The sequence below is a fragment of the Equus quagga genome, chromosome 7, assembly GCF_021613505.1.
Source record: "Equus quagga isolate Etosha38 chromosome 7, UCLA_HA_Equagga_1.0, whole genome shotgun sequence".
Lineage (NCBI taxonomy): Eukaryota > Metazoa > Chordata > Mammalia > Perissodactyla > Equidae > Equus > Equus quagga.
This window is the reverse complement of record NC_060273.1, coordinates 118,949,978-118,963,182: the sequence shown is the minus strand read 5'-3', so window position 1 is coordinate 118,963,182 and position 13,205 is coordinate 118,949,978. Positions and strand designations below refer to the sequence as shown.

General features: G+C 35.1%; 1 protein-coding gene across 1 annotated transcript in view; it reads left to right on the top strand.

The window, feature by feature from the left end:
• Positions 1-4,066: 4,066 nt before the first annotated feature.
• Positions 4,067-13,205, top strand: part of ADGRV1 (adhesion G protein-coupled receptor V1) — a 456,854-nt gene continuing 447,715 nt past the window's right edge. The window contains exons 1-7 of the mRNA XM_046668226.1: positions 4,067-4,148; positions 4,262-4,438; positions 6,627-6,850; positions 9,688-9,720; positions 11,472-11,598; positions 11,688-11,873; positions 12,622-12,802. Coding sequence (XP_046524182.1) covers positions 4,113-4,148; positions 4,262-4,438; positions 6,627-6,850; positions 9,688-9,720; positions 11,472-11,598; positions 11,688-11,873; positions 12,622-12,802 — 964 coding nt within the window. The 5' untranslated portion in view covers positions 4,067-4,112. The remainder of the gene's footprint in view (positions 4,149-4,261; positions 4,439-6,626; positions 6,851-9,687; positions 9,721-11,471; positions 11,599-11,687; positions 11,874-12,621; positions 12,803-13,205) is intronic.

Below are 13,205 nucleotides of genomic sequence, written 5' to 3'. Positions count from 1 at the left end.
TATGATTTGTCAGTATGTAGAGGATTCCTTTTTGTAATATGCCTTTGCAGAGGGAGACCTTTGACAACGTCCCCAAAGGTTTTGTCACTAGTGATGGGAGATCCTGATGTTCATCTTCATTGTTATTGCTATTATTATTACTATTTTATTGTGTTTTCTCAAAAGGGGGAAGTTAGGATACGATGCATACTTCTGTCTATGAGGATACCACTCTTTGGAGGGCCCTTGAATTTCTCTTCTTGGAGTGATGGGTGAACAGAACATGACGTTATTCCCAATTGTGTCTGGTCCCCCTGTGGCCTGTGGAATGCTCTTGTGAGATGACAGGCCAGGTGGCGGGAGATCTGGCTCACTAAGGTGGAATTGAGCAGGGGGTCAAGCCCACGGCCCTGGCCCTGTTGAGCAGGAAGGTAAAGCAACTAGAATGCTGCCACCAGGGCACATTTGGAGATAGATTTAGAGATTTTTTTAGAAAGCTTTAAGTTTGGCCTTATACAAAAACATGCCATAACTTACTCATAAAAGATGGTTTAATTGATATGTGGAAACACATACTGAGTTCACCAGTTTGCACTTAGGGTAGCATTTCCTGAACTTAGGAGTTTTCAAGAGTCTCTGGGAGATAATAACTTGTCAAATGCAGTTTCAGAATTTAATGAAGGTTTTTGTTTTTTGTTTTTATTTTTGATGTCAGTGCTCTCCTTCACCTTCTCTGTTATCGATGGGCTCTGGATTCAGAACATTCTCATTAATATATGTTGCCTTAGTCAGTTTGGGCTCCTATGAAGAATCCCGCAGACTGGGTGGGTTAAACAGCAGACGTTTATTTCTCACAGTTCTGGAGGTTTGGAAGTCTGGGCTCAGGGTGCCAGCATGGTGGGGCTGGTGAGAGTCCTCCTGGTTTGCAGACTGACGTCTTCCTTCCATGTCCACACATAGTGGAGAGAGGGGAAGCAAGCCCTTTGGTGTCTCTTCTTATAAGGGCGCTAACCCAGCATGAGTGCTCTGCTGTCATGACCTGAGTACCTCCCAAATGTCCCATCTCCCAATTTCCATCCCACTGGGGATTAGAGTTTCAGCCTCTCAGTTCTGAGGGAGCACAGACATTCAATTCATAGCATATGTTTAAGGGTTTTTTTGGCCCTAGTATCTCAGTGTTCAGTTTTCCCTCCTGTCTATCTCTAATCTTGCATAGGTCCCAACCATACGAGAACTAAATTATTAAAACAAGTGAATGAAGCCGAGATTTTTCCACTGTTGCCTTTGCTTTCGTGGAGGCCTGGCCATCCTGGCATTCCTATCGTGGTTGCAGTGACTTGACATGAGTGTGAGGACTGATGATGCAGAAGGCTTGATTTTGAGTTGTAGAGAAGCTTTCTGTGTCCATTTTAGCTTTCTGATTTCTTTTCTCACACTGGCTCCAAACCAGTTTTTCCTGTGAGTAGAGACCCCCTAAATCTATGCCAATATTAGTAACCATTATATTAAACTCTTAGTCTTTTGAAAACATCCAATATCTCTATCCAAGTAGCTACGCAGAATCCCTATGTAAACAAAACCTTATTAAGACCCTTCTATGGGTCAGATACTATCTCGCTATTTTATTTCAACATTCTATATGAACATGATAGAATTTATTTTTGATGACACTTGAGAAGTAAGGAAAAACTTGAAGAAGCATGTAATATCTGAATTTTGGTGACCATGGGTTAGAAATCGGTTTGCACCACTAAATCTAGACTCAATTCTTTATCTGTCTTTATATTCAGTTAAAAAACAAAGGTCTTACAGTGCCGATAGTTGATTTAACACTTTAGGAAAAAAAGGCATTATTAGTCACTGACATAATTCCTTGAGGTTCAAAACAGCTAGGCTCTGGAAGGCTGGTTGGCATTAGAAGGTTGTGTAGTTTGTATAGTACATAATGGATGAGCAGCTCAAGAATAGGAGGCATCAGACTCTGTGTGGAAAGTTGAATGAAACTGAAGAAAGGAGAATCTGAGACATGAGCTCGTCATTCTTTAGTAACCCTCTCAGCTAAATACATCAGTCTGAGAGACAGCTTTTGGCAGGCTTGGGCTTACTAATGTGCTGTCCCGGTAGCAAACTGTCTGAAAGCAAAGAACGACTCCTCATGAATGGAGCAGTTTGATTCAGCAGAGGCTTAAGGAACACAGACAAAAAGGCTTAGAGACTAGGAAATAAGCCATGTAAAATTTGCATTTTCCTTTTGATCAGTTCATTTCATACCCTTCCATATCTTCTTTCCTTATATTCAAAACACTATATTTAGAATTCTGTAACAGTTGTGATAAATGTAAGTAAAATATGACCATTTTTCCTCCTTTCTTTTTAGAAAGTTTTGAAGTAAAAATATATTGAGTTTTTTCCCTTGATGTTTTAAATAGTATTATCAGTTTAGCTCTTTGTGAGTATACGGGAATGAAAATGTTCATCCACAAACACGCACTTACTCACCTCTGACCAGCGTATTTTAAAGACATCTTTGCCTCCAAAAAATGCACACTTTGTATTTGTATGCCATTCAAATAGTATATTTTACTTGTTTATTCTTTGTGCTATTTTTAAAGATAAATACATATATATGTATGTGAGTAGATATATTTCTTTTCTCTAGAAAGAATGACAGTTATTCTTATTTGGTTTTAACTATATGTCTTTGCATTTTATTTTATAAAGTAAATGCAGTATACTAAAGAATCACGTTTTATTTTACTTGACTTAGTCTACATACCAACATTTGGCAAAATTAGTCTAATTTGTTTTTTTCTTTTACTCAAATGAATATTTACCAAATATGGAATTTTTTGTATCTTTCTCCTGTATATGATTTTCAAAGCAAAGTGTGTGACATTTAAAAAAGGCATTTACTTTTGCCCTTTAAAATGTATGTTGTTCTCACAAGATGTGAGTATGTGAGGATAGTACCAATCGTGTCCACTGGGGAAAATCAACTTAAATCTCAAGACTCTACTGGTGATTACTTAGTGCATCATTTCCACATTACAAAGCCTAACAATCCATAATGTCTCATTAAGTTCAAAATTGCTTTTTAATTTAAAATCTCTATGCTTTTTGCTGTCTGTAATGATTATCTGTTCCTACATTCGAGTGAACACTGTGAGGATTGATACGTTGGATTTTGAAAAAGTTAGAATAGTGAGATGTTGAAGGTTTGTGATATATCAGGATTCCTATAGAGCTCAGCTTGTGTTGAGGGATATTTCAACAAATATTTATTGTGTAACTGCTGTGTTTTCAAGTCTATGTTGTGTATTGGGAAATGCTGCGAAGGACACAGGCCCACAAAATCTCTGTAGTCCTATTGGGAAGTAAAAGTCTGGAACACACAAAATGCTAATAAGCAAGCAATATGTGAAACTTGTAATTAAGTTCTAAGTTTAGTGAGGGTAGCAGTAGAAATTCAGAAAAAGATAGAATAAAGAGAGCTGGAGAATCTAAGGAAATCTTGTCGGTAGAGAGGGAAATTTAACTGGTCTTTAAGAGTGGGTACATTTTGGACTTGTGCGATAATGGAGGCCATTCTACATGAGGAGAACACCATGATAGTTACTCTGGTGGTCATGTTCATTAACTGTGGGACACTATATGTTCTATGTGTGTTGCATTTTTTTAAACATTATGTCACATTTGGAGTTCTTAATGGTCTTCTGATGGTGAATTTTCTCTGACAGAGAAGGAGAGTGGGTGACTGATCGAAGGTGTCGGTCAGTGGAAGAGAGGAAAGAGATGTAGACAGCTCTGTGATACTTAGCTTTAACGTCAGAGTAGTTGGATGTAGGCAACAAGGAAGAAAGGCAGGTGCTGGGGATGATGGTGATGACAGGACATGGAACAGAGATAGTGATTTCTATTTTGGACGTTCTATTTGTAAGCTGTCTGTGTGACATCTATGTCATATCTAGTGGCAGTTGGTTATAAAGACTTGGAATTTGAAAGAGAGATCCAGAGAATTTAGGGAGAGGGTATGAAATTATAAGAAGGGCTAGGGAGAACGCTGGGGAATAATAATACCTGGGGAGCAGAAAGAACTCAAGAAGCCAGTGCAGGAGATTGAAACAAGATGGTGAATGAAGAAGGAGGAGAATGAAGTTGCCAAGTTATTGGTGGCGTTTACCCTGTTTTCTCCATGCAATTAACACTTTTTTTTTTTAGTTTTAAATTTTTGTTCTTTTAATTTTCATCATGTTTTTTTTTTTTTTCTTTTGGTTTGTTGTAGTTGGAAACTGTGGAGTTGGTGAACATAATTCCCCCAATCACACCTATAAGTCCTAGATTTGGGAAAATCCGAAATATTTCTCTAGTGGTTACTCCAGAAATTGCAAATGGAGAAATTGGCTTTATTAGCAATATTCCAATCATTTTGCATGAACCAGAAGATTCCACTGCTGAAGTGGTAAGTAGGCTTGATGGGGTCTAATGAGTCTGAGATAACGTACAGACACTATCTTTTTATTTTTGTAGAGTTAGCCTATAGAGTTAACAGACCTTGAAAAGCTTCACTGTTTACAGCAGGCCTTCAATATGTAATTTGATGTAAGTAACTGATGAGTGTGTGATTGTCTATCAACTTTTGCCATATTTGGTAGAATAAAATTAGAATTAATTGCTCACAGCAAAAGAAGAATATTTTGATGTGACTGCTTTTAATACTGCTATGATATTTGATAGAGTGATATCAAGCCAAACATAATTTTTTTTTTTATTGGCCAAGTCATAGGTACCACAGCTATCCTTGACCTATTCCATGGCTGGGCACTCCTCATGTTTGCCTTGGGCAGGACTTTGCGGTGGCTGCCTTGAGTCCTCTGCTTGGTGGTGGAGGTGATGTGAATAAAGTTGTGGAATGTCAAATCTTAGGAATTTTATGTTATGTATATGGGTAAATTTTTGCGCACACACACACACACACACACACACACATAAAAGCATGCTCACATATACAGCACCCCTCTCCTCCTCCCACTCTGGTTGAATTTTCCCACCGTCAATCTGGGATGGCTCTGACCTTCAGCCTTACCATTCCCTGAGTCAGTCTGTCCCTAATACCCCATCTCTCCAAGTCTGTCACATGTAGATTTGATTTAAATTGGGTTGAGGTTCAGATCAGGAATGAGGAGAATTGTTTTTATCAAATCCTCACGTCAAAATATGGTGACTGCAACGTCCTTTGTTTGTGTATTTGATCCTATATATTGGCAGAGAAGCTTCATTTTTCAAGATGGTTTTGAGTTTTTGTATTTTTCTTAATACATTGTTTCCTTTTAAAAATTAAAAAACAAAAATAAAGCATTTAATTTGTTCTTAAAGAGTGAATTGTTTTTATTCATTTATCTTATAAAGCTGTAAAGTTACTATTTCATATTTTTTTCTTGAGGAAATTGGCTTTTAGGAAAACTTTTGGGCCCGTGAACCTGCATTCTCTTCCTCCTGTGAACCCGCTGGAAGAGTGGGCATTTCCTTGTTTTCTCTGTTCCGTGGACAGTCCGGGCCACGCCCACTCTCTCAGGGGACGTTGACCCATGACTCCCTGGGTCGGGGCTTGGGGGTTGGGCAGTGGGGGGATGGTGGGGGGAAGATAGGGGCCCAACCTTCTGTTCCTTTGCTCCCTAGTCTCCAGCCCTGACTGTTGCTAGCCGAAGTAGCAAAATGGTTGGGGAGGAAAACAGCTTCCCTTTTTTTCAAGATGGGCTATGTTAAGGAGCAAGGAACAAAGAGGATACTGTCTTAGAAGCTTAAAAAGAATAGCATATCTACTGTTAAGTATTCATTTATATTCTTTGTTTGAAAAAACTTCATCATGATCTACGGTGATCCTTTCATTATGTATATTTAAAATGTACTGCACTTAAATAAAGCTACCAAATACAATCTGTTTCAGAATTATTATAATAGCCTCCATTTATTTAGCTCGTACTATGGAGAGGCACTCTAATCCTCATCACAAACTTGTGAATAGGGAATCACTAGCTTCATTTCACATATAGAAATTGAGATCAGAGAGGTTAAGTAACTTGCCCAGGGTAACCCAGAGCCATGATTTGAGTATCTGATTTTGTTTCTACTGTTAGAAACATTCCTTATTCTTATATTTTAGTGTTTTCTTATATTTCTTCCTATCACTTTAGGATGCATTTTACCTAACGTATAATTTTACAGTTTTAATCACAACAGTTTATTTTTCAGTTTATACTGTGATATTACATTAATCCCTTTTTCAGAGACCCTCTGATGGAAATTTATTCTTTAGCCAAATTATTCCATGTTTTTTTATAATTCTTTGGCTTTTAAAATATTTGTCTTTTGTTAAGACAAATCCCAGGTTAAGCATATTTTTGGGTGGAGGCAATTTCATAGATAAATTTGACTAGCAACAACTAATGAAAAAATAATTATATCTTGTTTTTTTCATGGCTAAAGAGAAGGCTTGTTCAGTTGTGTTTTTAATGTCATTTAACAGTTCGCTTCTCTATGCAGAATACGTATATTCATATAATAAGATGTGCACGCACTAACTGAAAAGCTTGTTGGATTCATGAGCGTATATTTCAGAATAAGTTGTTCTGTTTTTTTCTTTTTATAAGGTGTACATTCCGTTACATAGGGATGGAACTGATGGCCAGGCTACCGTGTATTGGAGTTTGAAGCCCTCTGGCTTTAATTCAAAAGCAGTGACCCTGGACGACATAAGTCCCTTTAATGGCTCTGTTGTGTTTTTATCTGGGCAAAGTGACACGACAATCAACATTACTGTCAAAGCTGATGACATACCGGAAATGAATGAGACGGTAACGCTTTCTCTGGACAGGTACTAACCCATTTGGGCAATGTTTAGTAACATTTGTATGTTTGAGTTCTATGAAATAATTTTGTTTTTGAATTCTTTTCTCCACATAAAGTAAAAAGAAAATGGGTAGATAACGTTACGCTGAGCTTTTCCATTCTATGTTGATGGCTTCTGGTTAGACTATCGATATTATGACATAGTGAACTTTTACCCTGCTATTTATTGTGAAGAAACGTTACATAGAGAATTTGTGGGAGATATCGGGTAAATCTTAACTATAGCTAATATGTTGCTATATAAAAAAATAGGCAGCAACAAATCTGAAATGTTAGGGTAAGCAAACAGCTCTGCTGGCTTCATTTTCAACTGGGGAAAGGATTAGAGCTTTTTTGAGTCAGTAAAAAGAAGGCGTTAATCTTCAGATAATGAAATTCTCTTTTTACATTGAATTTAAGTGTTAAATAATACTTATTTTCCAGAGAATCAAAAATAATATAAATTTAAGGGATATTTTTCAGTAGTAATAAGGATATACTTAACATTTTTCAGTGAGTAATTTATATTAAGACAATATCACAATCTCTCAAAGAGAGGTTTTTTTTTCAGTAATTTAGAAAATCCGTCCAAAAATGAAAAAAAATATACTGTGTTTAATTGATGTTAATTTTTAAAAAAATTGAAACTAAGCTTATTGACTACAGGTCTCTTTATGTTACGGTTGATACATATTAAAGAAGGTTAGTGTGACCTGAAGGCTTTGCAAAATTCATATTTTAGAAACAGTAAAATTCACAGATAAATTCAGTAGGAGTTATTTTGTACTATATTAATCAGGACTGAAGTATTAAGTAATAATTAACTTATGTAACCCCTAGTCTTCTCTATACTTTACTATCAGCCTCTTGTAGGTTTTTCTTTCTAGGTGTTTTATGTAAACACATTTCATAAATGTGATGAGTTGTTTTTTATTTTTCTGTGAAAGAAAAGTGCAGAATTTAGGGAACATATTTATTGAATGTCCACTGTTAATTTTGTTTGCTTTCAGAACCACGTTATGTTTAGTTCCTTTTTTTACATGAAAAGTAAAACAACACAAGACAACAACAAAATAGGCAGACAAAAAAATCAAAAAGTGAAAACCAAATACAACATACACACACACACTGTCTAAATGACTTATGGTTTTAATATATATTTTACATTAACTCTTAAGAAAGCTATTTCGTGTGATGGAAAAAAATCAGTGAAATGTAATGAAATGTACACTGAAAATTATTATTTTTTCGCTTGTGCTTTTTTCTTTATGTTTGCGTACTTATTAAATCAGTGGACACAAAAAAAAAACCTAAAGAAAAATGAGCAGCAATTATAAACCAAAGATGTAGCAATTTGTAGAAACTTTGTTAGCTCAGCTAAGAGTTTCTGCTCTGAACTAAATGTTTGAAGAATGATTTAAATTATACCTCTCTAAGTTCAAGTGACTATTCTTCATATTCTTTCAAAATAGTCAGTTTTTTAACCTTACCGTGTAAACTTTTGAAATTAATTAGATATACTTTTTGGGTGTTTTTTTCCCTCTCTCTTTCCGATGGGTGAAAATGGTACACAAGGAAGTAACAAAGAGTGGAGCAGAGAATTTTAGAAGTGATTGGTTTCTCTCTTTTCAAATATAGGAAGTTCAAATTTATACTAAAATGTTTTAATTAGTAAGTAGATCATACTTGTATTATCTCAATTGTGCGTGAATAAGAATGAGAAAATAACACTTGAGTGTTATAAGACATATTTAAATGAATGTGAGAATAAAATTTATGATTTGAAATAACATATTTTATCAAAACCTGTCTCAATTTTGCAAATTTTTAACAAAACTGAAATGAAAGAATGAATGAATGCTAGTAAATGTGAGTACAATAAGTTACAATATAACATTGCAACAAAAGATGATACTATATGGTGATATAGTTTATAATTTTCTCTTAAATTTAGATGCAAATTCTCTATATTTCAACTGGATAGAGATAAAAATTGCCCTGTTACTAAATAATTTATGATGCTTTTAATACCATACCAGTTAAATATTTTATTGTTTAGTTTTCCCTAAATCAGAAACAGTTTCATTATGCCAGTTTATTTCAGAAAAAATTTTCATATAACCCCTTATTTACAGATAATGTTACTTGGCTTTAAAAGTGAAGCAGTAAGCCCTTATATTTTGACATGTGTTTTTAAGGCAGTTTGAAAATGCAGTAAATTGGGGATTTGGAAAAGTGTTTAGATTTTCTGATATAAAGTTATTTTTAAGTAATATTTGTTATAATTAAAAGGTATTGATATTTTATGCCTTCTTGAGTATATTCCTATGCAAATGATGAAGAGTATGTATTTCTCTGATGATATTTATTTTTTCAGAGAACAACTGGCTTTAGACCTGAGGATGGAGGTTTTTGTTTTTTTAAAACCTAATTAAAGCTACTAAGTAATTCTAAGTCGGGCTGAGTGAAATTTGCTCAGCTGCTGTGGTGTATGAGCATGCACCGGGCTTTGCAGGCCCCAGCGCCTTGGAGCAGGCCTGGAAAGGAATGTCTTCAATGGGTCTTGACATGCTGGCTGGCCATGGGGTCATCTTCCCTAAGTGGGAACTGCCGAACCTCTTGCTAGCATTTGTCAATAGCAAAGAACCCAGTGTGCAGAGTTCCCATAAAGTGAACATTACTAGTTGATGGGGGAAAAATAAGAAAGGGTTCCTTTAGCTTTATTTTTGCGCTGCCATCTAAATTTCTAGCAGTATTGAGATTTTGGCATATGGTGTCTTTGTCTCCATTTTCCCCCTCCCACGCTGCTTTCTGTGTTGACAGGGTAGAAACTGAAAGATTTGTTGTGTATTTTGGGTAAGTGTACAAAATAATGCCTGGTTTTTAGTGATTCAACATTTTGCTTTGCAAGCCATTATTTTGGATGAGGCTGCTGTTCTGCATGACTACAGGTTTTGAGAAATTGTGCCTGTCCCCGGCCTGCGCATGCTTTGTGTGTAGTTTCATTTTCTAATGATAAGGGGGGCTTATAGGAAATGTATTTATTTTTTCTGTAAGGGTTTTAAATTGAGTGCATTTAAGATATCTGATTCAAAGTTTCAGAATTAATGTAATTACATGTTTTGAAGAACTTAAAGTTTTAACTTTCCTTATAGTTTACACATAACCTGGGGAACAATTATTGTGCTTTGCTTGTGAAATTCTTACCTAACATCTTTTATGAGTCTTGTAGTTTTAACAGAATTTGCAGTCAGTGCTCTTATCTCTTCCATTGGTTTCTGAGTGCATTTAAGCAATTTCTTGCCTGTGTTTTCTCAGTTGTTGTATAAAGAATTTTTCAAGTTTGCCTTTTTAACATAAGGTAGTATATTTTAAGAAAGGTTATAAATAAATTCATTTGTTTAGTGCTGAGAATGAATTTTTATATTTTATATTTTGATCCAGTTTTCTTGTCTCCTAGCTTATGTGGACGTAGGAAATTTTAATTAATGAAAAATTGATGTAAATGAAATGAGGACAGATTTGCTATGAAAATCATATGACTGCATTAACAATAGAACAAATAACTGTCCTATTATTTGGGCTATGTCTTATGTGGCCACTAGTGTGCTAGGTATTGGTTGTCAGATTTCCAAAAGCTAGGGAAGAATGTTAATTCAGATTCTCTGTTAGATAGGAAGCGAGCTGTCCTTTCTACATATTAATTGTGGCTTCATTGTGATTTTGAGGTCTGGTCTTGAGTACTTTTTGGTTCAATAGAAAGTGACATTTGGAAAGGTTTAGAGCAGCTTGCGGGCTTGAGAATTCTCAAAGAGCACGCAGGCTTTTAAACCCTCAGAGCCTTGCAGTGCCAGTCCTTTGATCATTCTAATTATGCACGGGGCATAAAAACCAGAAATAAAAAACATCTAGTTTTAATATGTTCTTTTGAGATATGTGTAGAAATTTTTATAATGTGTCATGCATCTCAGATCTATTCTATTCCTTTTTTTCATATGTCCTACATTTTCTTTTCTAATAAAAAAAGTGCAAGAGGTTAATATTGAGATGAATAGAATCATATGAAAGGTCACAAAATACTTCTAAAATCTAAGCATAATTTTATTTGTTTTTGATCAGCGTGGCTTGCTTTAGCCCATGCAGTTATCCAACTTTTAGTCAGTTAGTATAATCTTATGTAATGAGTTTTTGAAAAAATTCAAGTGTATGTAAAGTTAGAACAATTTTATTTAAATGTATTTTCTAATGACATGTTACAAATGCAATTTTTCTAAAACTGGAAACAAAGCTGTAAATTTGATGTTTTATAAAAATATATTTACAACCTTTGATTACTATATTTTTGGCATACATACGCAGTGTTTGGTTCCAGTCAAATATCAAAGATATTTACTGATATTCTGATATAATGAATTCAGAAAAAGAAGTTCTTTCATAAATGTTATGAGTAAAACTGTTTTGATCTTAAGTGATTTTAATACACTTAAATTCAATTTAAGTTTTAACTCCTAATAACCTTCATATTCATTATCTGGAGTAAATAAATCTGCAAAATTCGGAAGAAAGACCATAGGTAGCGGATGCCTTTTCCCCACTGATTTCTCCAGGGTCAATGTGGAAAATCAAGTGCTGAAATCTGGATATACCAGCCGTGAGCTAATTATTTTGGAAAATGATGATCCTGGGGGAGTTTTTGAATTTTCTCCTGCTTCCAGAGGACCCTATGTTATAAAAGTAAGTATAAGGAAACTCCAGTCTCTTATAGACTCAGAACTGCAGAAGGAGCTCAGAGGATTTGAACGCTTGTGGATTTCCTTTTTAAGGAAGGAGAGTCTGTAGAACTCCACATCACTCGATCCCGGGGAGCTCTGGTCGAGCAGTTTCTACGCTACTGCGTAGAGCCAGGAGAGAGCAATGAATTCTATGGAAACACAGGGGTGCTGGAATTTAAACCTGGGGAAAGGGAGATTGTGATCACCTTGCTGACAAGACTGGATGGGATACCAGAGGTACGGGATTTTATTTTTTCCTTGTGCTTTTGATAGTATCTAGTATGTTATGAATATAAAGAATTCGAACGTTGGCAAGGAGCCATAGGAAAGGAAGTGGGCAAGAATGAATTTAGAAGTACTTATGTTTGAAAATGAAAAAAACAAGGTAAGACTCATTCAGATTTGAATGGTGTATGTTTGTCCTACATAAAGAAGTACCAAAAATATGAAACTTTCTGTGTGTGATCAGTTTTCATCTCCTGTTAGCTTTGTTTATGTTAAGCCTTATTTTATGTAATCTGCATTGATTGAACTTTTAATAATATGGTTTTCAACTGAAGACGTTTTTCTGTAAAATTACTTTTTTAAGGGAAATAAATTTGTTTTATATTAATGGGACCAGATATTGTTTCATTGTGTTTGCGCACCAATATATTTGTAACTTTTAAATTACTTTTATTTTATTGACTCAGTTTAAATGACTAGATCATCAGTGATAAGGTACAGTCTTAATATTTTAGTATAGTATCATGGTTTATCATTTCCCTTTTTGGATAATGTATGCTTATGTCTGATAATCTCTCTTCACTGATGGGAGAATGTTAAAAATTTTTTTAAGAAATAACATCAGCTCTTTTGTCCTTTCAGTGAATTACCAGTATGTCTCTGAAAAATTGAGGGTATTACTATTTTTGAATATATATATTTTTATTTGCTCTGAAGATTTCAACTTTGTGTTTTTCCTAATTTGACATGTTCATTTCAGTTGGATGAACAGTACTGGGTGGTCCTCAGCAGCCATGGTGAACGAGAAAGCAAGTTGGGAAGTGCTACAGTTGTCAACATAACGATTCTAAAGAATGATGATCCTCATGGGATTATAGAATTTGTTTCTGATGATCTAATTGTTATGATAAATGAAAGCAAAGGAGATGATACCTATAGTGGTAATTTGTTCTGCTTCTTACATCCTATTACTGTTTACTGAAGAGGAAGTGAATCACTTTTTAGTTCATTTCTTTAATAAATAGTTATTTTTAGTTGTCCATCTGTCTTAGAAATGACATATAGTGCAGAACTTGGTGTTTTTAAGAAATCATATTTAAGATTGCTATTTTTATTTTTTACATAGTATTGTGATGGTACTGTCTTCAGTTATTTATTTATTTGTTTTTTGTGAGGAAGATTGGCTCTGAGCTAACATCTGTTGCCAGCCTCCCCTTTTTTGCTTGAGGGAGATTGTCCCTGAGCTAACATCTGTGCCAATCTTCCTCTATTTTGTATGTGGGATGCTGCCTCTGCATGGCTTGATGAGTGGTGGGTGGGTACGTGCTGGGGATCTGAACCCAT